We start from the raw sequence: 27,082 nt of genomic DNA, 5'->3' as shown, positions 1-27,082 counted from the left end.
GCTCTCAGCAGATGAAAGAAAGAGTTGCTTCAAATGCAAGCGAACCTTCTAGAGCCTGGAGCCCCACCATCCAGTCTCACTTCTCTCTCTCTGGAGGTCCTAAGGAGAGTCAGGAACCCTTTGGCTTTTGGGCTGATTTTCCTGCTGGCAGAAACCAGATCAGATGGACTGCAGAGGTCTCAGAGCCCAGAACTGCAGCAGGACTACTCTACCATGATTCAAGCCAGTGCATATCAGTGCAGAGACAAGCAAACATTTGATGTCTTGTTCCTATGCTAAGGAAGACAGATGTGTAAGCCCAGGAAGGCAGAATCTGATAGTGCTGCTGCTGCTGGGATGTATGAGAAACATCTGGACCTCCATCATGCTTTTTGGGCCTCCTGGGTATGCTATACAACCTGACCTCTGTGCATCAGATCACATTCAACAGCAGCAGAACAGACCAAGCCAATCGGAGTGGCTCCTGGGAAGAACTACATCATGCGGGGCCTAGAAACGGGACTTAGGAACAGTAGCCTCTGCAGGAACAGACTGTTGGGTCTGGGGCTAACCTTCACTAAGATGAATGTTAAATATAGAAATGGAAGACAGCCTCGGGGTGTGGCCTCCCAAGGCCCAGGGTTAAGCCCTTTCTCTCTTTACCATGACCCTGGTCATAGCAACTTAGCTCCTCTGCACAGCAATTACCCACTTTAAAACAGGGATGACTGCCCTAAGATTAAGTCAAAATAAACACATGTAAGACATGGTGTTTAAAGCTGCCATTTCCCTTTCCTTCTTCCTTTTCAATTTTTCTTCTAACAGTTGAAATTCCCGGGGAGGTTTGAGTGACTTAAAAGAAAATATATCTCAGAGTATTTGAGGAAACTCACCCTGTTCTGAGGGGAGAGGGTGTATCATAACCATAGCAAGGGGAGAGCTAGAAAAACCAACGCCTAGCCCTCCACATAATTAAAGAGCATAAAACAAAACCTAAATATTTGGAGAGTGACAGTGTTCGCAGATGAGATAGTACAGCTCAGTAAGATGTTAGACCTCCTGCTTACTGTATAAATACAATGCAATTTCAGTCAGAATCACCACGGTGGGGGCTTTGCATGCTTTTCCTGAGAGCTTAATAAATTGGAATTTGACTCAAACAGAAAAATAAAGGTGTAAGCATGGCCTTGGGGGAGGGAGACAATGACAAGGACTACCCACTATAATAATTAAGCATCGGCAGGACTGTTTGCAAGACAAACAATTATGAAAACATCATCATCGTGGGCTGGTGGTAGCACATGCCTTTAATCCCAGGACTTGGGAGGCAGGGGCAAGCAGATCTCTGAGTTTGAGGCCAGCCTAGTCTACATGTCTATATAGTGAGTTCCAGGACATCCAGGGCTTACAGAAAACCCTGTCTCAAAAAAAGAAAAGAAGAAAGAGAAGGAGATGGAGGAAGAGGAAGAAGAAGAGGAAGAAGAGGACAAGGAGGGGGAAGAGGAAGAAGAGAAGGAGGAAGAGTGGGAGGAAGGAAGGAAGGAAGGAAGGAAGGAAGGAAGGAAGGCAGGCAGGCAGGCAGGCAAGAAAAAAAGGAAGGGAAGGGGAGGAGAGAGGAAGAGAAAGGCAGGGGAGAGAGAGGGGAAAGGCAGTGAAGGGGCAGGGGAGGGGAGGAAGAAGGAAGAGAAAGGGAAAGAAAGGGAGAGGAAGGGGAGGGAAGGGAGGGGAGGGGAGGGGAGGGAAGGGAAGGGAAGGGAAGGGAAGGGAAGGGAAGGGAAAGGAAAGGAAGGTCATCCTTTACTGAGTACTTGCAATGAGCCAGGCTCTAACAAGCTAGAGTTTACACCTCAGTTTACACCTGAGGTGGAATAGCAACTGTAACTCTAACCCTGTCGTTAAGTATGCAAACCTTGAGTGAAAGGTTCTGCATCCAACTCACACAGCAAATGTGCTAAGAAGCACAAGATGACAAAAATAAACACATAGATGTGAGGGTTTGTTGTGTAAAGAAACGGGCAGGGCTTCAGAGACAGCTCAGATGACAAACCTATACAAGTGTGAGCCTCTGAGTTCAGTCTCCATAACCCATATAAAGAAGTTGGCCATATTGGGTCACACATGTAATCTGAGCACTGGGGAAGCAGAGACAGGAGCCTGCTCAGAAAGCTCTAGGCCAATGAGAGACCTGTCTCACAATACAAGCTGATGACTCCTACGAACAAACACTGAGATTGTCCTCTGGACTCCACACACGTGCATATACACCTGCATTCACACTCACACATGTGAACACAGATACACACACAGACAAGAACACACATGAATTCATACTCACGCACATGCAAGTGCACACACAAGCAAGTGCACACACAAGCAAGTGCACACACAAGCAAGTGCACACACAAGCAAGTACACACACCAACAAAAGAAGAAAAGAGGATTTCAAATCAGAAAGAAGTAAACTATTTAATAAACAATACTGTGGTGGCTATTCCTGGTTGTCAACTTGTCTATATCTGGAATGAACTACAATCCAGAATTAGAAGGCTCACCTGTGATTCTGATCTTGAGGCATAGTGACTATGAAAAGCTTAGGCCCAGGCAAGGTAGTACTTCGTCTCTAATCCCTGGAGACTACGGCAAGTCCCAGATCCAGGTGTGTTGGTACACACCTTTAATCTGGACCACACCTTCTGCTGGAGACCTACATAAGGACATTGGAAGAAGGAAGGCTCACTCTTCTTTGCCTGCTTGCCTTGTGGGACTGAGAAACTGCTAGATCCTTGGACTTCCATTCACAGCTGCTGCTGACCATTGTTAGGGAGTTGGAATACAGACTGTAAGTCACCAACACATTCCCTTACTATATAGAGACTACCCATAAGTTCTGTGACTCTACAGAACCCTGACTAATACAAATACTATGACAACTGAATGAGCAATGGATAAAATAAGTTTAAATGCTCACCTCACATAATATATAAAAATATATTTCAAATTGCTTAATATTCTAAAGAATATTTCAACACAGCTATTTGGATGGCAGAACAGGAAATTGAGAGTGCTTTTACTACTTGGGTAAGGAAATGAGTTCCCTAGTCTTTCTATAAAAGTCAGAAACATGAAGAAAAACACTGACATAAAAAAAAAAAAAATCCCATCTGCCAGAAGTAGTGGAGCATACCCTTAAACCTAGCACTCTGGAGACAGAAGTAGGCAGATCTCTGTAAATTTGAGGTCAGCCTGGTCTACAGAGATTCAGTCCCCTCTGGAGTTACATAGTGAGACCCTGTCTCTAAATTGTTTTCAATTGTATATGTTGTTGGTGATTTTTTAAGTCCCTAAATATGAAAAATACTTGGGTTCGATGTTTTGCTTTTTCTTTGACTATTTGTGTTTATTGTATTGCTTGTTCCGGGACTATTTGCATCTATTGTATTGCTAGACCCTCAACCTAGAACTGACCTTAATACATGCATGTAATTGTAAGAACTAAATGTGAATCTAGAGTTATATAGGTTTGTTCCTTTTGCAATTTCACTTTATTATGTATGTGAATGTACGTGTATGTGGGCAACTGTGTGCCACAGGATGTATGTAGAAGTCAGAGGGCAACTTTGTAAGTATGTTTGAAAGGAATAGAAACTTTTTGAGACCCCTAGCCGGTAGAATGGAGCCTAAGACCCCTAGCAGATAAATGGCTATGTTCCAGGAACTTAGCTGACCCTAAAGAGGCAGAACCAAGAATGCAGGTCAGCCGGTTCACGAGCTCTAGGTTCTAAGAACTGGCTAACCACAGAGTAGAAAGCAAGATTAAATTCCTGAGAAAAGCATGTACAGGGTGTTCCCCACATGACTGACTGAATACTGGGTTGGGACTTTCCACTATTTTTATGATATTCTTCCTTGGTTTCCCCCTAACACCCCTGGTTTTGTGGGTTTTTTCCTTTAAATACCCCTCATATTCTGCACTTGGAGTCAACACTCCTCTGCCCCTGCATGGGTTATGAGTCTTGACCTCAGCTGGCTGATCCCGAAATAAACCTCTTGCTGATTGCATTAAGATCGGTGTCTTGTGAGTTATTGGGTAGCTGTGATATCCCGAGACTTCTCCCCTCTCGGGGGTCTTTCATAATCAAAATGGTATAAAAGCATAAAGGAAGAGGGGGTATAGGATAGGGGTTCTAGAGAGGTGAAATAGGGAAAGGGGATGACATCTGTATTATAAATAAATAAAATATCCAATTAAAACAAGGAAAAGGGAAAGTAAGCCATAATTAAAAGAAACTATCTTCTAACACAATAAAATTCTATGTGCTCAAGAGATATTAAAATAATAATAATAATTTTAATAATGGCAATGTAAGGCCCCCACAAATGGAGGACCTCACCCAAGCCTCAGGAATTCATGGCCACCCATTAACTGTAAGACACTGAACTTGATATAATCAGCAAGAGGCATATTTTAATCAGTATACTGAGGTCAAAATCCATGACCCATGCAGGGCCAGTGGGGTCTGACCCTGGGGCTTTGGAGACAGAGAGAATTTAAAGCCCAAAACCACAACTCAGGGGGGAACCACAACCCAGGGAGAGTAAGGGAGGGCTATTGGAGAGCACCTGTGGAAAGTCCCAGCCCATTATTCAGTTTGTGACAGAGTACAAGGAACAGGCTATTTTCTAAGAGCCTATATGTAATCAGCCATCTATCTTGTGGTCAGCCAAGTTCCTGGTATCCAGGGTGCACAGGCACGCTAACTTGAACTCTCAGCTCAAACCCTATATCTATCTTATGGTCAGTTTTTAGTTCCTGGTACCCATAGCGCTTGGTCACGCTGTCTTGAACTCCCAGCTCTGAACTCTTATCTTATTTATTTTGTCTTGTGGATAGCTAGTTTCCTAGGACCCAGAGCACAGAACAAGCTGATCTGCACTCTTGGCTCCATCTGTGGAAGGTTTAAATTTTTTTTAACTCTTTCAACAATAGTTCTCAGTGTGTGTTTGATTTAAGATTGATATTCATAACACATCAGCAACTTTTTGGAGAATAAAGAAAAGATGAGCCATTTGGAAAATGGGAAAGTATAACAGTTTTACCTATTAGATTTTTCTCCACACTGGACTGCTCCTAAGAACGGGAGACATTTCTCACACAGGTGTGTCAGCTCCACTATGGCCAGGGCTAAGCTGCCCGCAGTCAATAGCTACCTGGCCAGCAGCTCCTTCTGCAAGCACTGGCTAGCAGCAGTGCTGCAGGACACAATTCCCTGGGCATCTCTTAACTGTACAGCTGCTTCAAGCTCCCAGAGATGCAGCCACCAGCCACCCTCAAACCATGGAGTCACACACTGTGTGGGGGTCAGAAGAGAGGGTGACACCCTGGACAGAGTTGCATGGCTTCTACTCAGAGGTAAGGTTTCTTGATTTTCTTGTTTAGAAAAATGAAGAGAACTAATAGGCCAGCTTAAGAGTAAGCACATAAACATTTGCTGAATTGGCTCATTCAGCATAATTGTTATTGTTGCAGGAAAACCACACAGCCTCCTGAGTATATGCAGGAACACGATAAAATACACAAATGGGAATCTAAGAATACCAGGCTTTCAAACCAACCAACAGACAGAAGGTGTCCAAATAACCCATCTCCTAACATATGAAACCCCCAAATCACACCACTGAAGCCTTTAGCTACTCACCCCAAAAGACTGGATTGGAAGCTGGTGCCTTTGATTAGAAGATCACCATAAGAACTCACTGAAGAGTGGGACTAAACACAAAAGTCACAGCAGTCTGTGGAGCTTGTCAAAACAGCTGAGGATGGATGGCTCAATGGGTAAGGAGCTCACCGGGTGAGTATGAGGATTGGAGTCCAGATCCAGGAACCCACATAAAGCTCATGAGACAGAGATGGGAGATCCCCAGAGCCCAGCATCTGTGAGCACCTATTTCTGTGGGAGACGATCTCAGCAAACCAAAGTGGGGATCAAGGAAAGGCATCTATTATCAACCTCTGGCCTCTGCGTGGACCTGCATGCACACACATGTACACCCATACACATTATACAAGCAACCATGCACACACATGTGCACACATACATGTTCAAAAACATAAAAAGGCTTATAAATACCAGGAAGAAAATTATTAGTAAGAAATAGAATAGAGAGACCTAGAGTCTGAACATACATAATGTTAAAAACTGATTTTAAATAGATAGGAAGAAAACAATTCAATCTCACTGGTGCTAAACACTTAATAGACAAAAACTTTTATTGTGTGCAGTCTGACAGTTTGGGCATCAGAGTATTAGAGGACTCCATCTCATGAGGTGCAGTAAGTCAGCCACTCACACTCTGCAGATCGCCTGCATGGTAGAAAGCCACCACCTAGCAAATGCCTCAGGAAAGTGTCTTTGACCCAGCGACTGTCAACCTCTAGGAAACAGAGTTAACAGAATAGCCACCCACTGACATTCATTCCCTGCAGCTTAGTTTTGGGTTGTTTTCCTAGGTTTTGGTTTGGTTTGGTTTGGTTTTGATTTTGTAAGACAGGGTCTCAATATGGAGCTCAGGCTAGCCTCAAATTCAATCCTCCTGAGTGCTGGGAATAAGGAGACCATCAGCACACCTGGCTCAGTGCTGTGGTCAGTAAGAAAAGCTGAGAGCTGCATAAACACCCAGTGTGTTAGTTTTCTTCCTGTTGCTGAGACAAAACACTTCGACAGTAACAACTTAAAGAAGAAGAACTGATTTGGGCTCACAGTGTCTAAAAGGACACACACAGTGTATCATGGCAGGGGAGGCACAGCAGCAGATACACTGGGCTGGCAGTCAGCAAGCAGAAAAGAAAGAGGAAGTGGGGTGAGGCCATAAAACCTCAACACCCACCACTTCCTATATCAAGGTTCCACCTCCCAAAGGTTCCAGAACCTTCCCAAGAGCTCCACCAGCTGGGAACCAAGTGTTCCAACCTGTGAGCCTGTGAGGGACATTCCACATTCAAACCACCCAGCAGTAGAGGAATTATGAAACTCTTTCACGCTGCTCTCTGGCAGCAGACAAAGTATGACCAGCTGCTTTGCATTCCTACATCACCCACCATGGAGCCACGTACCACCATGCCTTCCCTTCTGTGACAGACTGGGTACTCTCAAACTGTAAGCCAGAATAAACCTTTCTTCCCTTCAATATCTTCTGGTCAGGTGTGTGATCATAGCAACAGGTAAAAAACTAATACAGGAAACTGGTACTAAAAACTGACAAACCTTTGCATCTAGTCTGAGGAGAGATCATGCAAATGTTTGGGCCTTTAGGCTCAGAAGCCATAGAATTCTGTAAGCAAAGAGTAATGGGCCATTCAGATGGGACCTCACAAGGCCAAATTAGCAAGAGCAGTGTGGAGGGAGAGGGGCTGCCTCATAAGACCCTGACCAAGCTAGAAGTCATGAGGCAGACCAGGCTGGCCTTAGACTTGAAGTAATCCTAAGTGCTGGGGTTACAGTCATGTGCTGCCATCCCATGAGTTTTGGGGGAGCACCTTACGCTGTGTGAGGTTCTGCAACAGGTACTAGGAATACAGCTATGAAAGACACACCTCACAGGTGTGGAAGTTAGTCTTCCTGAGCTTCTTCTGATCCTGGCTACTGAGTAAGTACTGTGTGACCCAGTCATACAAACAACAGCTGACAACAAGCTTCACACCTTCCCCAGACTCAATGCACAGACATACACCTTTCTAGTCACAGGTGAGTTCCTGCACAGGCAAAAGTCGGAGAAGCATTGCTGTGTCTCTTAAGCCCCCAGGGAGCTCTCTCCTCCGCTGCCCGCTCTGCCTGCATTGCACCAGCTGTGTTCCTTGCCTAACTCGAATCTACCCTTCAGGGCTGTTAGCAAGAGTTCCTTCCCAGACCTCCTGAATCAGGGTTAAGAGACCCACCTATGGCTATACTGTGGATGCTGTACAGACAGACTTGGCATCTGTCCTTTTGTCCTTGCAGCAAGCCAGTGCCTGATAGAGTTGGCAATAAAAAGCAATTGAAATAAGTATAGAATCCAAACAACAAACAAACAAAACAACAAACAAACAAACAAACAAACAAACAAAAAACTATATAATTCCCAGACTCAACAAACCAAACCTAAAGGAGAGGGTAAAATTTGGAAGCAGGAAGCGGTTGGGAGGTAGAAGTCAGGTTTCTAGGTGGAAATCAGCATTACTGCTATTGAATCCCCAGTCTGTGCCTTGTGTGTTTTGTGTGAGATTAGCCTGGCCACGGGTCTGCTGACCCTGCACATGGCTCTGCTGGCCCTGTACACGGTTCTGTTGGTCCCTGTGAACAGCTCTGTTGGCCCCATACACAGCTCTGTTGGCCCACTGATGGCTTGGTGCAAATAAGAAATGTCCCTTTCCAGCACAGATACAAAGTCAGTGCACAGAGAGCTGTGCAAGCAAAGCACACGCTGGTCACCCCTGGTCCCCATGCAGAGTATAGCCTGCGCAAATGCACGCCATAACCACACTGTGTGCTCATATTTCAACTAGAAGGAATGGCCAGGGAACAAACACTGGGCATAAGGCCCTAGCACCATATGATGTGGGGTGAAGAATTTGAATTAAATCCATGGCCACTTGGGAGGCTGAGAGAACCAACCATTTTAAAACAGTGCAGACCTGTGTCAAGTTTATCTGCTAAAGGCTAGAAGAGAAAATCAGATGTGGCACAGGGAAGAGCTGTTCCATCAGAGCTGCTACAACAGCCTCACAGTAGAGCCATCATCAGAGTGCTACTTCAGAGACTGTCAATGTCACCTGTTCCTCCATGGCTGGAGGTATATCCCTACCACAACCTCTGGGGTGGGGAGAGATGTGGATCCTGTAGTAGGCAACCAGCTAAACCAGTCAGCTTTCATGGAAAACTCCTGCCTTCCTAAAGCTCAAATCTCCTGATACATGAATCACTTGCTGGTGAGAGACTCACCATACAGGGCCTCAGCCTCAGAGAGCAGGGGGTCCCCACTTTCATCTCTACTCTCTCTGGGGCCAGTGCCCACTGGAAGAAACGAAAAGTGAAATCACTTAGCAATTTAACTACTTTCTCTCTCCCTTTTGTCCCAAAAGTGTAGTTGAATTTGGGCAAGCTGGGTGCATAGTCTAATGACGCTTTAAAACTCTGAAGCAAAACACAAAAGCAAGGCATTCTTTAGGTGATACACCTACCAATTAGTGTTCCATGCCATAGGGGCAAATCACACTGTTTGGTACATGAAGGCTCTGGTGTGGGAAACCAGACCTTACTCTATTAGCTCAGGGCATATGTGCAATGCATGCCTTCTCTATGAGAAGGCTGCTGTGGGCGTGCTCCTGGTCAGAGCTGTGGCTTGGAGCTGTATACCACCCTAGTGAGGCAACAGCAAAGAGCTCCTCACAGCCCTTCACTTCATTTCTCCTATAGCTATGAGTGGGGTGGATAGCAGACCTACTGATGAGCCAGGGTTGAGCACCCGTTCCGGCAATAAACTACAGAAACGGTGCTGTGGAACTTGCTCCTGGCCAGAGAGCAGCTCTCAAGTCAACACCTGTATAACCACCAACCACCAAGCAAACAGTCGCCTTGGCTTTCCAGCCAGACGGGAACAGTCCCCTTGGAGTTCTAGCTTCTTGAGATGAACTCAGTACATGCTTTCCTGAGCAAACTGTCAATCACTGAGCCCAGGACACCACCCAACAGGCACACACCCTCATGCCGCATCTGGGCCGCTCCAGAAATGTTAAACCAACAACCTTTCAATCAATCCTACTTTTTAAAAAAAAGCAATATTCTTCATTGGCTGTGTGTGTGATATGCATGTGTGTGTGTGTGTGTGTGTGTGTGTTTACATCATGTGCATGCATGAGTGCAGGTGTACATGGGTATGGAGACAGACCAGATGTTAACATCAGGTGTCTTCTTCAATCAAAGAACAGAATTATTAATAAGCAAAGTCATTTTTTAAAACAGAACCAGGGGCCTGAAGATGCAGCTTAGTTGACAGAACGCCTATCCAGCACACTGGAAGCTCTAGGTTTGAACTGTAACACAACCATCCCTGACCCCAACAAATGGAGGAATCTTATTGTGACCATGTACTCTGCCTTTCTCACTTCTTAGGACAGCTTCCCTCTGTTCAGCAGGAAGCCACCTAACAGAAAGACAAGGTCTATACTTGGGCATGGCTATGGGCTTCATTGTGTGCCTAGTGGAAGTAATTGTGGCCAAGACCAATGCGAATACATGATGCCATGTAGTTAATAATACTGTTTCCTTGGGTCATCATGAGAATCTTACTCACAGACTCTTAGCTGGGCACCTGTAGGAGTCTCTCACTGTGCTAGGAGCTATGGGGGGTAGAGCCAAAGCCAAAAAGGACAGGGCTTCTCTCCCTCTCCCCTGGTGCCTTCCAGGAGCAATTCATAAATGAACCAAGAGGAAAACCACTACCTCTTGAGAGAAAAACAGATAAAAGTCTTAATTGGTTAGTAACACACAATGGCTTCCAGTAACTGGACGAGGGGAAAGAAGACAAACCAAATAGCCACAGAGGTGGAGGCAACACCTCACCCTCTATGCACATGAAAGCCGGCTCTGAGTCTCAGATACTCACTGTTCTTCTTGTACATCAGAATTTCAAAGGAATTCATCTCGTAGTTCTCAAAGGTCTGGCGAACCTTTTCGACCGTGTCCTTGTCGGTCAGCTCTCCATACATAAAACTGAAAGTCAACCAGAAACCTCATAAGCAAATCAAGTGTGTACTCGTCTACCAGCGTATATTAAATATGTTCCACACCCAGCACTGGACACCCATACACACGTGAATACATGCACATACATGAATACACATACACTCATATGTGGACACACACGAACACATGCACATATAAACCTACATGAGCACACAATGAAAACATAAATTGAATTTAAGAAGACTCATTGATTTAACTGTTTTTCATTTTTTAAAAGCCTCCGTTTTCCCATTTCTTCCCCTAAAGACGAAGCCCCTAATCACTGACACACATGAGAAATCGGTAGATCTAGAAGAAGGAGTGCCACAGTACGCCAAGGCCGGCACTCTGCTTGGCTTCTGGGAAGCAAAGACAAATAAGACCTCAGAGCTGGAGAAGCAGGGAAGGAAGAGTGCATGTCGGGCAAGTCCCTGTGCCACTGACAAAGGTCAGAGGTCATTGCAAAACCTGGGTATGCATCAGCCCCATGTGACTGAACTCCAGACAGGGAAGGGAAATGTTACAATAGATAACACAAAGATATCAGAAGAGACTAGCAATCTCTGCCACGAAGGTAAATGACATCTTAGCCTGTAACCAACTGGAGGGCATGGGAGGGTCTTAAGCCAGGGAGAAATAAAGTCAGATTATATCTTAGAAACAGAACACAACTCCGGAGTCTTCTGAGAAAGATGACTGGCTAAATCTGAACCAGAGGAAGGGAGAAGGAAGGAGAGAGAAAAAAAGAGGGAGAGAGAGAAGGAGAGAGAAAAAAATACAAAACAAGAGAGGGGATACACCTGGATGCTCCAGCACGAGGCGGCAGCTAAGGAAGGGCAGGTTCTGCTGCTGTCTGCACAGCTTTTTCCTGCCTCCCGAAAACCAACAGCACTCAGTCTAAAAGACAGAGAATCAAGTCCTATAGCCTTTAATAATACATCTTCCTGCTGCTCAATTTTGGAAAAAGGCAGCCTAAGGAAGTAAATACACAGGATGTAAAAGATCAGAGAAAAATCTCAGGAGAGTCAGGGCACTTTGCTTCCCAGCAGAGGCAGAGAAGAGGCCAGAACCATCCCACAAAGAGGACCCAGAGCTCTGGATTGAGTCTAATCCTTCCAGGAGCAAAATAAACCCTCAGCTAAGGAGGATGAACCAGGGCACGGGACACTAACAAAGTGCAGGAGGAGATGGACACAAGCCATGCTCTCTAATACCACCCAGGACCCAGCAAACACCCCTTGCAGACCCCAGGCCTTCAGGCAACAAGAGCACTATTGATTCTGCCCACGAGCCATGGAAACCGAGGGTGTGTCCTCCAAACCATGCATTTCCCATCAGCTAATGCTAAACACTGAATTTATTCTAGCTTTTCCTTAAAAACTTGACTCATAGAATCATAGGCTTTTAGAAGAAATGAACCTCAAAAAAAAAAAAAATGTACTATCAAATGCAATTCCTGACTTAGACCAAACATCCAGTCAAGCATTATACAGGCTGGCTGCTGGAAGAGAGTAGAGGGCTCACTCCAGGCTTCCCAGTTCTGGAGCTTTGTAAGGAAAGCATCCCAGTTGCTAATTTTCTAAAATCATTTTCTCATTTTATGTTCCTCTGGCTACTGGGCAGTGTGACTGACTGTGTGGATGTCCTTGTAGAGCTCACTCAGCACTTGGCTTTGAGGCTGTACTTAAAACCTAGAACCAGGAAAACAGAAAATGGTGCTTGGAAATATCTCTATAAAGAAGAATAGATCAAGACTAAATCATCCCAGCCTGGGAACAAGATGACTTGTCTCCTCTCTCTCTCTCTTTTTCTCTCTTGCTGAGTCATTTTTTACACCAGCGGCCTTCATTTGAGGAAAGTGCTGGCACCCACAGCTGCAGCCTCCTTACAGGCAAACAGAGACTCCACATCTGAGTCCCCACAGGTGGAGTATAGGGTTATACCCATTCGCATTAGGCTCATGGACTTCTCCAAGCTGTAGCTTGGAGGTGAACATTACCTTTACCTGGATATTAGAATGCAAACATCTGCAATGCATGAAATAAGGAAAACAGAAGGCTCAAGCTATCAGGAATCCAGCTGGCACAGATGGGATGGGAGAGTTCAGGAGTTACAGCTGAATCAGTTGCTTAGAATTGTATAAAAGAGAAGATGGCAAACTCATCAAGGGGATGTATCTGTTGTCCTAGAGATGAGTAGAGCCAATAAGAAAAGGGAGGAAATGCTTGCTCTGGTCAGGCCAAAAAATGAAGTGAAGTCTTGGGACTTGACGGTTGTGAATCTGTAGATGGAGACGGAAAGATATTCAGTGGGAAACAGCACATGGTGAGAATGCGAGAGACTCCTGTGCATTAGAAACACAATTTCTAAATCCGTAAGCAGTAAGAAAAGTCTGGAATTGTCCACTTGTCAGGCTCAACAACCTGGAGCTTAACAAAATTCAAATGTTGTCCAAACATTTAACATTGTTTGCCAGCGGTTGGTGATGAGGCCGATCTGACACGAGACACACAGCAGTGTGGTGCACAGCAGTGTGGTGCACCTACGCAGTCCACGATGCGTTTGCTTCTTAATTTAGATGATAGTTCCATTTCACGCACACACCACAGAAGATGGGGTCTGGACATCCAGAGGCTGTGCTGAGCCAAGGTCCAGCCATGGCTGCAGAGGAATGCCTGGTAGGGTCCAACCAGCCCAGCACCCAGGCCCAAGTGTACTGGGGTAACCTCCACAGCTGTGCCTCTGAAGAATTCTGGCTGAGGGGAGGCTCTATAAATGAGACCCTATCTTGTAATTACTCTCTATAAAATGTTCATAACGTTTTAAAATTTTACACTGGGACATAACTCAGTTGGTAGAGGTCCTGCCTAACATGCACAAGGCCCTGGGTTCAGATCCCAGAGCTGCATAAATGGGGCGTGCTGGCATATACCTGTAATCTCAGCATTTGGGAATCTGAGGCAGGTGCATCAGAAGCTCAGGGTCATCTTTGGCTACCTGGCAAGTTTGAGGCCCACCTGAGCTACATGACTGTCTTGGTTTAATTATTTAATTTTAACATGTTTAATCTAACTCTGACATTAAGTTCTACCTAGATTTCATAAACTTTGGAGCTCACATCATACAGATTTTCTGTTTTCCGTTCCCCGGCTTACTGACTGCTGGTCTGTCAGCTGCAGGAACTGTGTTCTGCATTTCCATTGGTTTTGCCAGCACATGCACACGCTATAGGACTTGTTGCCATAAAAACTCACAAGACACCAAGAGTCAGACTGGGGCAATCCTCCCACTCCGGCACTCCTAGAGGAGCACTCCTAGAGGAGCACTCGGCGTACCTGCAGGCGCTGCTCTTCTGCATCACTTCCGCCCGGTGGTAGCCAGACAGCTTGCAGAATCCATCATTGCTGTACACGATGGGCCAGTCCACAATCTGGGCATTCCCCAACACAAAATTAGTGTCTATGTCAAAGAAAGAAAGAAAGAAAAAAAAGCACGTAAGGCAAGACATTAGTCAACATGTATAACTTTGACAGTCCCAGTGCTTAGAGTACAGTCTCTCAGACAGAACCCTGTCCTCAGGAGGAAGAGGGAAACCAAGCTTTGGAATTGAAAATTCTAACCAAGCTCACTGTGTCCTAGGAAAGGAAGCATGCTTAGCCACCAACCCAGGAACCTGGGGAGTGGGAGGGTGGTGAGTTCCTCTGAGACAATCAAGCCCTGATTTTTCATCCTCTGGAAGCACACCTGTAATACAAAGCAGAGAAAAGCCAAGAGCAGATTCCTCTAGGCTCTGAACTGTACCTCAGCCTTATCATTCTCTTGGCCAAAAGACACAAATTGGCTTCTCTGACCCTGACTAGCCCTGGTCATTCTACAAGGCCTTGCTATGAAAGCAAAGGAAGTGAGCGGATAGAACATTGCCTCACAGGACACACAAGGGAAAACCTCATGAGGACAGTGACCAGACCCTCGTCCTGCGACTGCTGCAGAGAGCAGTTAGAGGTTCACCACAGAGCTTCTTCAGACTTTGAAATCTTGCAGCCACAGAGGGGCACACCAGCAGCCAGCCTCCCTCTGACTCAGGAACCAGGGTCACACTGGCTTAGTAGTGTTCTCATGGTTCTAGCATTTTGAAAATTAAAAGCTGTCAAGACCTCTTATTCTCAGGAAATCAAGTCTCCCCTTTTAATCGCAGTAATTTAAACTGAGCAGATAAAAATCTGAGTCTTCAATGTGACCATTATTTTAGCCTAGCTCTGTCCTGCACATATTTCCAATCACTACACCCCTAAAGAAATACATACATACTCTTCCCTGTTATAAACTGGAGAGTATACATATCATGTGTGTGTGCACATAGTGAAATAATGGCCTTTCTAACTGGGAAGTTAATTTGTACTGGAATAGCATTTCTACACTTACGTGTACATCAGTGAGTTCCTGTAAAACACTGTGAAATCCTAATTTTCCATCTCACTGAAAGCACATCAATAATACAAAGCAAGTGCATTATGTAAGTACCTGTTTGTGTGGCTGTATGCACTAATGTGCATATGTGTATGTATGTGTGCATGTGTATGCATGTATGTGTGCATGTGTGTACATGCATGCATTTGTGTGTATGCACGTGTGTATGTGTGCATGCATACATGTGTGCATGTGTGTATATGTACATGTGTGTGTGCATGTGTTTATGTGTGTGTGCATGTGTGTATATGTGTATATGTGCATGTGTGTATATGTACATGTGTGTATGTGTGCATGTGTATATGTGTACATGTGTGTATGTGTGCATGTGTTTATGTGTGCGTGCATGCATATATGCATGTGTGTATATGTGCATGTGTGTATATGTGCATGTGTGTATATGTGCATGTGTGCATGCATGCGTGTGTGCATGTGTGTATATATACATGTGTGTATATGTGCATGTGTGTATGTGTGCATTTGTGTAGGTGTGCATGTAGAGCTTGATGATAGGTATATTCCTTGACTGACCTCCATCTGATTTTTGAAATATGATCTCTCACTAAACATGAAATTTACTGACTCTGCTGGGCTGGCCGGCCAATAAGCTCTGGGGATCCACCCATTCCTGCCCACCCCAGTACTGGAGATACAGGCGCACAGCACTGCATACAGCCATTCACAGGGAGGTGTAGGTCAACATGAAGGTCCTTGTGTATGCAGCAGGCACTTTACCAGCTGAGCATCCTCAGTCCCTAGGACAGTGTTCATAAATCACTCACAGTGTAGGTGGCCAGTCTTTCTGTCTTCATGGAGTCAGACAGACTGCTCCGCTCTGCCCCGCATGGATGAGTTTATTTCTTGACTTGGCAGGTTTGTAAAGATTATTACATTTCACAAAAGAAAAAAAAGAGGGTGTTTTACCATAAGGCAAGGAAGACAGGAGCCGTGCTGAGCCAAGGCCATTCAGAGGAGAGAGAGGGAAAGTCATCTTCCTTGAGAACAGCTTGGTGTATTTATTGTTATCTCTATTAATTCCATTATTACTGTTGTTGTGTGCATGATGTGTGTGTGTGTGTGTGTGCATGGTATGTGTGTATATGCATGGTGTGTGTGTGCATGGTATGTGTGTATATGCATGATGTGTGTGTGCATGATTGTGTGTGTGCATGACATAGGTGGCATGATGTGTGTGGGATGTGTGTGAGCATGGTGTGTGTGGTGATGTGTGTGTGTTGGTGTGTGTGTGCATAGGCATAGTGTGTGTTGGCATGGCATGTATGAGCATGATGTATATAGGCATGATGTGTGTATGCATAATGTGTGTGGGCATGATGTGTGTGGGCACTCATGCCATGGGGCAGAAGAGGTTGGAGGTCAGAAAACAATGTTATAGGGTCTGTTTGGTCCTTCTACCTTAACATGGATTTTGGGGGGGTCAAACTCAGGCCACCAGGCTTGTATGACAAGCACTTTTAGCCACCAAGCCATACTGATGACCCTAGTTTGATCTATTTTTAAGTGAAGGTGTATACCTACCATTTTCAAAGATTAGTTTCTAATGAACACTTACAACCAGATCCTCCTTCTGTCTCACCCACTTACATAAGTGCCTCTTAAATGTCCTTTAAGTACCAAGTACAAGGCAAGATTGTGGGGCAATGGGACTGTAAGACATAGACCCTGAACATAAGGAACTGCCAAGACATATGGACATGTGGCAGCTAGCTAGAGAAGGAGGAAAGAAGGTAACATGTGCCTGACAGCCTAGCAAAAGATTGCCATAAAAGGACAGCCAGGGCTATACAGCAAGACCCTGTCCCCAAAACAGAAGGCAGAAGTTTTGTTTTGTGGCAGTGTGCACCTGTGAGCCTGCACTTAGAAGGCCAAGGCAGGAGGATTGGGAGCTCAACACTCGTGGCCATTAACACATTGAAGACCAGCTTTAGCTTCAGAAGGCCCTGTCAGAATAATAGTAAAGAGAAAGGCCGGGGGAGGTGGCTCATAAAATTAATCACTTGCTGTTCTGGCAAAATGACTGGAGCTCAGACCCCTAAAACCCAGGGTACAGCAGTGCTTGTCTGTAATCCCAGCACATGGGTGGTGAGAGGTCAGAGGCAGGAGAATCCCTGGATCAGACAGCCTGGCATACACTGCAGTCAACAAAGCACCCACACTATACATGAACACCCACACACCTACGCAAACAGAATTAAAGGGCCCAAATGCACCTCTCCTCTAAAATCCTGTGTGCCGGTTTGAATGGAAATGCCCCCACAGGCTCATATATATGGTGTTTAGTGAAGCTGTTCGGGGAGGATTAGGAGGTGTGGCCTTGTTAGAAGAAGTGTGTCACTGGGGGTGGGGTTTGAAGTTTCAAACGCCAACACTAGGCTAGCTCCCTAGTTTAATATTCTCATGTTCCCTCCCTCTCTCTTTCTCTCTCTCTCTCTCTCTCTCTCTCTCTCTCTCTCTCTCTCTCTCTGTCTCTCTCTCTCTGTCCAACTTGTTCAGATGTGAGTTCTCAGCTACCGCCATGTTGTTTATGAACTAACCTTTTGAAACTGTAAGTCCCCAGTTAAATAATCTAGAAGTGGCTTGGTCGTGGTGTTTTGTCATAACAGCAGGACAGTAACTGAGACATGCTGCAGGAGACTGTAACTGCCAAGAAGCGGGTGCCCCTCCACAGTCACACGCCCACACATACCCTTACCACACATGCAGAAGGTCTAGAGTCTTCTCCACCAGAGGACTTGGAGAGGAAGGAAGAAAGCTCTCATACCAGCACAAAGCTCCCAACAATCATGACATCACTTCCTCTCCCGCTTCCACCATTCCTAACACACATATTCTTTTTTAATTCTAACTGTAAATAATAAGGTGAAGAGCACTGCCCAGAACGGTGTGTTAGGGCGTGCTCACACAATCTCATGATTTGCCACGCATCGTTAAGAATGAAGGGAGCCTATACCAATGGTGTTCTGATACCACTGAGGACAGATGTCCTTGACTGATATTCGCTCTGAGTCATGCGTTACTGTGAGACGTTGTTACTGTGAGATGTTACTGTGAGACGTGATTTTTTTTTAACCCTTTAACAACCTTCGTGGAGGGATATTACTGATGAAGCATCATAGTTTTATCTTCTGGTTCATGGAAAAACTGAGTCTCTCTAGATGCCTTTAAGGGGAACAGAAAGGCCTTGTACCAGGGCGGTGGCTGCTTCCACATAAATGTCAGTAAATAGCGAGTGGGGCCACAGCCACAGAGGCAGCCTCCACATGAGGGCCAAACTGAAGCCTGCCTGACAGTCTAGAGACTGGTGACACAGACAAGGACAACCACTCAGGAACTTGGAGGGCATGCTTGCTCGGGGCCAATGGGACTTGGGTGGAGGGTATAAAGGGCACTTCCCGAGAACTAATAAACAAGCTTGCTGCCACATTCTCACGTGATCCCAGAGTCTGAGTCATTGATTCTGTGCCTTCTACCCACTGCCCCCCAAGGGGAGGCCAGGCAGAACTGAGGACTCAGGCAACAGGTACCCAGTAAACAGTTAAATCCAAGTGAAGTTGGAGCTGAAAATCAGGCCTATGTGACTTCAAAACCCACGCTTTTCATCATTATATCACATGGTCTCCTGTACGCTATAGGAGTGCTAAAGTTAAACCATCCTGTGATTGATCTGCCTCTGAAACTCTAAATATGAGTGACTCAGCAGACCACCTCTGCTCTCATGTTATGGCACAAGGCAGTCTCAGGACGAGGGCGGGAGATGCTCCTTCCCCAGAGGATAGCTTCTCCATCTGCCTCCTCCATGCTTAGTCTCCCGCCTTGCTTGAAAACCATCATTTCTTCTTAGAATACTGTGGTGTTTCCAGAATGTTCCTCCTACCTCCACACACTCACAGAAGGGACAGATGGGGTGACATACAAGAGATAAGAAGGGAAGGGTTGTGCCCTGGCCGCCTGTTTAATTCCATTCAGGGTGACATACTCCTGAGCCTGCCTCAGTTCTCCTGGAATTGGGGATTACACAGAAGTCACCGTCTTCCCCATGGCTGATGGATTTATATAAGGGAATGGTCATCATAGCGGGTCCTACAGACAAGGCCTATGTGTCAGACTGACCAAGATGAGGGTCAACTAGGGTAGAAGAGACAGGTAAATACTGTGGGTGAGTAGAAAGGCTAGTTGTGGGAATGGGGAAATGAAGAGAAGGGTATACAAAACACAGGTGGGGCAACAGACTATGAAAAGGACAAAGAGACAGAGAGAAAAAGAGAGGTGTATCTAAGTTGGGGCTCGGGGACTGAGTGCTGTTTAACCCAAGCAAACAGAACACAAGTTAATCAAGGATAAACTTGGTCCCAACAGGTCCTGATCATCTAGAGACTTGACAGACAGGAAAACAGGACCCGCATTTGGGTGAAGTGTCATTTGCTTCTACGTGAATCTGATCATGGAGAGAATGAAAAAGTGGCTGGTGAACTGGTTAACGTTGGTCAAATCAACACAAACCTAGACATATCTAGGAAGGGGGAACCTTAACTGAGAAAACGCCTCAATCCAACTGGCCTGTAAGCAAATCTGTGGGGCACTTTCTTGATTAATGATTATTTACTGTGGGCGGTGCTGTTCCTAAGAAGGAGGTCCGAGGTTGCAGAAAAAGGGTAGAAGAACAAGATGTGGTAGCAAGCCAGCAAGCAGTGCCCACGGCCTCTGCTGCCTCTAGGTTCCTGCCTCCAGGTTCCTGCCCCCACTCCTCTTTAATTATGGGCTGTAACCTGAGAGGCAGAATTAATCCTTTTCTCCCCAAGCTACTTTTGGTCATGGTGTTTGTCTTCGTCAGAGTTTGTATTCTTACACACACACACACACACACACACACACACACACAAAACATCATGACCAAGAAGCAAGTTGGGGAGGAAAGAATTTATTCAGCTTACACTTCCACACTGCTGTTCATCACCAAAGTAAATTAGGACAGGAACTCACTCAGGGCAGGAATCTGGAGGCTTGAGCTGATGCAGAGGTCATGGAGGGGTGCTGCTTACTGGCTTGTTTCCCCTGGCTTGCTCAGCCTGCTTTCTTATAGAACCCAAGACTACTAGCCTAGGAATGGTACCACCCACAGTACCCTCCCCCCTTGATCACTAACTGAGAAAATGTCTTACAACTGGATCCCATGAAGGCATTGCCTCAAGGGGGGCTCCTTTCTCTGTGATAACTCCAGACAGTACAGTGTTTATCACAATAGAAACCTAACTAGGACTGTCTAACTCGAACCCAAAAAGATCCATTTCCCCGAGTAACTCAGGAGAGTCTAGACACCTGTCTGCCATAGAACAGGCAAGCTTGGGAAGTCAGAATCTAAAAAAGAAAAGCAAAGATAAATCCTAGTGTGGGCAAGCTTCAATGACAGCAGCACTACTCAGTCAGATAAGGGCTCTTCAGCCCTCTTGGCAGCCATATTCGCCAAATAAGAGGGCAGCTCGGAGGTAACAACACAGGTGCTCTCATCATACCCAAAGCCATGACTTTAGGTGACTATTTGTGACTCTAGGGTGTCCTATTTGTCAACTCAGCAAATGGAGACAAAACTTGAAGCCAAGCAAAACATCATCAGGAGAGCAGCCCACTATTTGAACAGAGCATCAAAAAGACATCACCTTCCACACAAATCAATAGCAAGACAGCTAGGGTTCATGGGTTGGAAGAATTCATATTGTTTAAACAACCACATCATCCAAAGTGACCTGCAGATTCAATGCAATTCCCATCAAAATTCTAATGGCATTCGCACAAAAAATATAATCTTAAAAATTAATACAGAATTGTTATGTTCATTTAAAAATATCCTTATACCCAATATCTGGACAATTCAAGACCCTGTCAAGTTGGCTCATAAAATTAAGCATCACAAACATACAGGAACCAACCTAACATAGCTTGCAATACAACACTCCTGTGTAGTTCTGCTGGATGTGTGCATGGCTGTGTGTGTGTGTGTGTGTGTGTGTGTGTGTGTGTGTGTGTGTCAGAGAGTATGTGTGTGAGAAAGGGTGTGCTTGTATATGTATGCATGTTGTGAGTGTGTATATGTGTCTGTGTATTGAGTGTGTGTGTGTATGCATGTGTGAGAGTGTGTATGTGTGTACACGTGTGTGATTGTGTGTGTATGAGAGTGTATGTGTGTGTCTTTCTGCGCATGCTCACATACGGACATACACAGACTCACACATTCACACACAGGCGCATGCACGTGAAGACATTGCTCCATGAAGACTCCATTCCTCTGTGAAGGCCCCAATCTGTGTAGATTCTGCACTGCATCTTGGCCCCACAGTTACCTCTGCCTCTGTGTGGACAGAATGAACACAGAACTTGGGCTAAGCGACCCCTGTAGTGCTCACAGCCTACTTGTGTTCGGCCCTTCCACTCTAGTCTACCAGTCCCTAGAAGAAAGACAATAACTCATGGTCTAGAACCCAAAGTCAAGGTACTATGGGACGACAAACGGAGCTACCATGCTCTACAGTCTATTCTAACAGTGACTCGCTGCCACTGTTCCCTGATCCTCACGTGGCAGGCAGCTCCTCTCAGTGAAAGCCTAGAAGACATGAAAGCAAAATGTACTCCGACACATTAGCCAGGGTCAGCGCTGTAGTCACTCTGGTACTGCCTGACCTCACTGGAGAGACTCCCCACAAACACCTGCAGAGCAAGGGGCAGGGTGAGTCTCTCTGTCCTCTGCTACCAGTGAAGAGTCCTTTAGGCTTCCCTGCTTCTTTAAGGACAAGAACAGCACCTTATATACCTCAAGGCTGCTGCTTCATGGGCCGACATGGTCAAGTCATTTCTCGAGACAACTGAGATGACCCTGGCAATTCCAGCATCTGCATCCTTGTCTCCATCATTAAGTATCCTTCTGCCCTGGACTCCGTCTAGCACATGCTTCTTCTGCAGTAAGCCACTGATTGGGGCAAAATCAGTCCTATATCTCAGGGTCTGGTTTTGAGAAAGTTCTGCTTCTGCCACCTGGAGAGCCCTGAGAAGTCACCTCAGAAGTTCAGCTACAGCACTGGAGACTCTAAAACAGAGGGCCAGCTAGCCAAATAGAGGTCCTGACACTACACAAGGAGCCAAGGAATCTTCTCAATGATAAAAACCAACAGACAATTAAGGAATAAAAGCCATGCTACCAAAATGCAAATCAAAATGGCTTTGAAGGTAGGCACCATGGCTCAGGGGGTAAGTATGCTTGCAGCCAAGCCTGACATCAGTTTGATCTCTAGGAACTACATAGTAAAAGAAGAAAAGCAATTTCTGTAAGCTGTCCTCTGACCTACACATATTCATAATAGCCAAGATAGGGAACCAACCTAGCTGTCTATTGACAGATGATGGGGTAAAGAAATGTGTACAAAACTGGAGATCATTGTGTTAAGCTAAATAACCCAGATGGAGAAATTCAAATAATGCATGCTTTCTCTCAAATGCTGACTTTATATTTAAATGGTGAGTGTGTGTATGTGTATATGCATATGTGTGTGTATGTGCATCTGTATGTGGGTGTTGGTGTATGTATGTGTGTATGTATGTATATGTGTGTATGTGTATATACGTGTGTATATGTATATATGTATATTTATATGTGAGTGTGCATGTATGTGTCTATATGTATGTCTCTGTATATGTGTGCATATGTGTGTATATTTATGTGAATGTGTATTATGTATTTGTGTATGTATGTGTGTATATATAAGTGTGTATGTGTGTATGTGTGTATGTGTATATGTGAATATATATGTGTGTATGTGTATATGTGTATATGTGTATATGTGTATATGTGTATGAATATGTATGCATGTGTATGTGTGTATATGTGTGTATGTGTGTTTGTGTATATGTGTGTATGTGTATGTATGTGTGTATATACATTGCATATGTGTATATGTGTGTATATATGTCTGTGTATATGTGAGCGTGTGTGTGTGTGTGTGTGTGTGTGTGTGTGTGTGCCTGTTTTAAAGGTAGAAAGGGGGACGATGAAAAGGAGAGAAGAGAGGAGGCGGGGTAAGGAAATAATGGAGCCCACAAGCATTATGCAAGCAGAAGTGGGGGCTGTTTGTGGAAAGGAAAGATTTCAGCAAGAAGAGGGTAAGATTATAGGGAAACGGATGAATCAGAATAAACTCATGTGTATAAAAAAGTCAGAATGGAATTCACTACTTTAAAACCATGCACAAAGGTGCAATACGTGGCACACACGTGGACATGGCAGCCAATAGCTCTTAGGTCCATTCAACCAGAGGAAAATCATGCCTGGTGCTAGAAACCTAGCCGGCTTTCTGGGGCTAGTGAGGTCATGCATCTACTGCTGCCACTTTGCTAGACAAGCAGAAATCCTAACTACATCCTAAATCATATCCCTATACTCACAGGTAAGTGCAGCGACCACCCCTCATCAAAGAAGCTTCTCTCTGAAGCAAATGGAGTCCACTACAGAAAACCACCACAAAGCAGAGACAAATAGATCTTGAACCCAGCGCCAATGAACTCATCTATGACATAGCTCCCTCATCTATGGCTCTGGAAACATCTCAGGAGTGGTGGGGATGGAAAGATTGTAAAAGCCCAACCACCAGGAAATCTGCCGTGGAAGTCTCTGCTAGAAAAGTCTGCATAAACAAGGCTGGAACAATAGCAATGTCAACAGACATTGCTAACGTGGAAGGGGAAATTTTTCAGGTCACACCCCTAGACAAAGAACTACAGGTGAGTTTTGACTACAGGGAGAAGGAGAATTGGCCTTTCCCAGGGATGAGCCCCCTTACTGATTGTCCAATGCAAAGAGATCCGTTTTGCAACTGCAAAACTGGAGTCAGCAAGTTGTATTTACATGTATTTACATATGTTTGTGCAAATGCACACACACACACACACACACACACATACACACACACAGAGAGAGAGAGAGACCAAATTGTATGTAACTGGCTCCTCCCCCAGAGTATTAAACTGGACAGATGCACAAGGCCCTTAAAACAGGACAATCTCTAGTCATCTCTAGACGCAGTTAATGTCTAACATGTACATGCTGTGTAAACAGCTATTTCCCTGTGTGTGCACCATGCACACAGAAGGACTTCCTGTCAGCCACCTGCCTACACAAGGACCAAACCCGCCTCCCTGATCACTCTCTGAACTAATGGAGTCCACCCTGAATTCCTCGTTAAATACTCAGGCTCGGCCTGGCTGCCTTGGCAAGATTTGTTCAATGATTCCCGTCTGAGGGTCTGCAGGGTCTTTAGGTCTTTTGTGAAAAGTAGCCGGATTGTACTGCTTTCTCATGATGCCCTCCTCCTCGGGGACTGTCTACAGTCACAAGACTGCTCACGGTTAAAAGTGAGGGTTCCTAATTTCAACCTTCCTCAGCCCTCAGCTCCCCTCCAGGTCACTAACAGAAATCAACAGTCTACAAAAGTTGAAAAGACTTCCCACCCTCATCACAAGGAATTTCTCCAACCGAGAGGCCTGAACCTGGTCTTCTGCAGCAGTAACAATGTTACAATCCTCCCAAACCTACCATTTGCCCAGAAAGCATAACACAGAGACATTCTAAAAAGAAATTATTAGAAAATTGCTTTTCATCATAATTACCACACATAACAAAGGAGAAATTCACTAAAGCAATGGTACAAAGAAGCGACTTTGTGTGGGTAATTACAGAGATAAAAGCCACATGCACCGTGTGCAAGGGTGCATTGTTCCCTGCCAACACTGGTCATTAAAGGACAGTAACTACTGCACAGTGCACATCTGGTAACTCAACGCTCCGTGTGGAAAGAAGCTCAGGACCCCAAAGCTCCACAGTGGTACAGACTGCAGAGGGCATCGGTGTGCGGGGGAATGAGTAAAAGTGTATTTGTTTCTCTCTGAGAACAATGAAACAGCAGAAAAATAAAATAACGTTAGCAACAAATGACAAGAACAAGAATTATGCAACAAGTCCTATGCAAAGACCAGAAAAGAACACCTTTGTTCTCTCGAACCTATGTAAAGTCCACCAGGAATTAGGTTTGTTGGTTGGTTTCTTTGTGTTTGTATTTGTGTTTGGTTTTGGTTTAGTTTGAGTTTGAGTTTTGAGACAGTCTGGTTCTGTGCTCCAGGCTGCTCTCAAACTCCATGCTACTCTATAGTATACTAGACTTGAATTCACACAGAAATCCTCCTGGCTCAGCATACACACACACACACACACACACACACAGAGAGAGAGAGAGAGAGAGAGAGAGAGAGAGAGAGAGAGAGAGAGAGAGAGAGAGAGAGAATATGAATGAGAGAGGGAATACACACATACACACAGAGAATGAATGAATGAGAGAGGGAGAGAGAGACAGAGAGAGAGACAGAGAGAGGCCATGCACAGGGGATTATTACTACTATGAGAAGTCACACCTGACTTTACTTTTTTTAGAATAGCTTTTTTTAAATTGAGCGTTTTTCTCACAAGTATGTATGTGCAGCATATGTGTAACTGATGCCCACAGAGGTCAGAAGAAGACATGGGATCCACTAGAACTGGGGTTACAAATAGTTGTGGGCTGCCATTGAGTGCTGGGACTGGAAGCCTGGTCCTATGCAAGAGCAATAAGCTATCTTTCTGCCCCTAGAGGGAAGGAGGGAAGGAGAGAGGGAAGGAAGGAGGGAGGGAGGGAGGGAGGGAGGGAGGGAGGGAGGGAGGGAGGGAAGGAGGAAGGAAGGAAGGAAGGAAGGAAGGAAGGAAGGAAGGAAGGAAGGAAGGAAGGAAGGAAGGATAGACTGGTGAAATTTTGCTGATATACTTTTGGGAGAAAGACAGTAGGAAGTAGAGAAGCTAACCTCTTGTCCACCTAAGTCAGACACCTAAAGTCTTAGCACTAGAAAAAGTCACACTCTGCTCTCTCATGTTTACCAACAATAAAATCTCATGGATATGGTTCTTCTAAATCATCACTAGCCTGATCTTCACATAAAACAAACTAAACACCCAGGAGATTCAACAGCTAGCTATTTGCTTCGTCTGTGATTTTAATACTCAATAGAAACAGGTTTTTTATTAAGTCGGTAAATTGCGATGCAGAGAAGGCTTTCAGTTTCCAAAGCAAACTCAAGCACTCCATTTACTGAGCGGTTACCCCAAAGTACACGGCTCCAAAGGCATCTTCATCCAGTATCAAACAAACAATAAAAGCAGATGACTCCACCTCACAAGCATGGCGGAGGAGAATGGAATGTGTCAGGTGTGCTGTCACTGAACACTTAAGAAGTGGCTTCCTGCCCGGCTACTGACGAGCCTCTACTGAAAAGCAGCTCAGTAGGTTAGTGAAGCAAATGCTTTATTCTCGTATTTATAATCAGTGGTTTCTTACTACATTTAGGTTTGTATAAACCTATTGTGGCTGGAGAGGTGACTTAGAAGAATGTGGGCTGCTCTTACAGAAGACCCAAGCTCTGCTCCCAGAGCCTGCACACATACTGGGAAACTGACAACCACCTGCAATTCAAGCTCCGGAGTATCCAGCACCTTCTTCTGGCCTCCACAAACACCCACATGCATGTGTGCATACTCACACACAGATATATAGAGAAACATAATTAATTTTTAATAGATCTTAACATATATATATATATATACATATATATGTATATATATGTTAATGACTAGAGATTGGGGAGATGGCTAGGTAGCTGTGCTGGGTAGCATCTTGCCAACTTGACCCAAGCTAAAGTCATCTGGAAGGTGGGACTCTCAACTGAGAAATATTCCTACCAGACTGGCCTGTGGGTAAGCCTGTAAATATTTTCTTGACCAATGGTTGACATGTGAA

The 27,082-nt window shown here is 45.1% G+C and overlaps 1 protein-coding gene across 2 annotated transcripts in view; it reads right to left on the bottom strand.

Annotated features, from left to right (window-relative positions):
- Positions 1–27,082, bottom strand: part of Kcnh1 (potassium voltage-gated channel subfamily H member 1) — a 305,856-nt gene that overhangs the window by 265,261 nt on the left and 13,513 nt on the right. For both annotated transcript variants that reach the window (XM_076941632.1, XM_034513126.2), the window contains exons 2-3: positions 14,072–14,195; positions 10,618–10,724 (exon numbers count right to left, since the gene is read on the bottom strand). In XM_076941632.1, coding sequence (XP_076797747.1) covers positions 10,618–10,724; positions 14,072–14,195 — 231 coding nt within the window. The remainder of the gene's footprint in view (positions 1–10,617; positions 10,725–14,071; positions 14,196–27,082) is intronic.

This window comes from Arvicanthis niloticus, chromosome 10 (genome assembly GCF_011762505.2).
Source record: "Arvicanthis niloticus isolate mArvNil1 chromosome 10, mArvNil1.pat.X, whole genome shotgun sequence".
Lineage (NCBI taxonomy): Eukaryota > Metazoa > Chordata > Mammalia > Rodentia > Muridae > Arvicanthis > Arvicanthis niloticus.
This window is presented reverse-complemented; position numbering and strand designations above follow the sequence as displayed.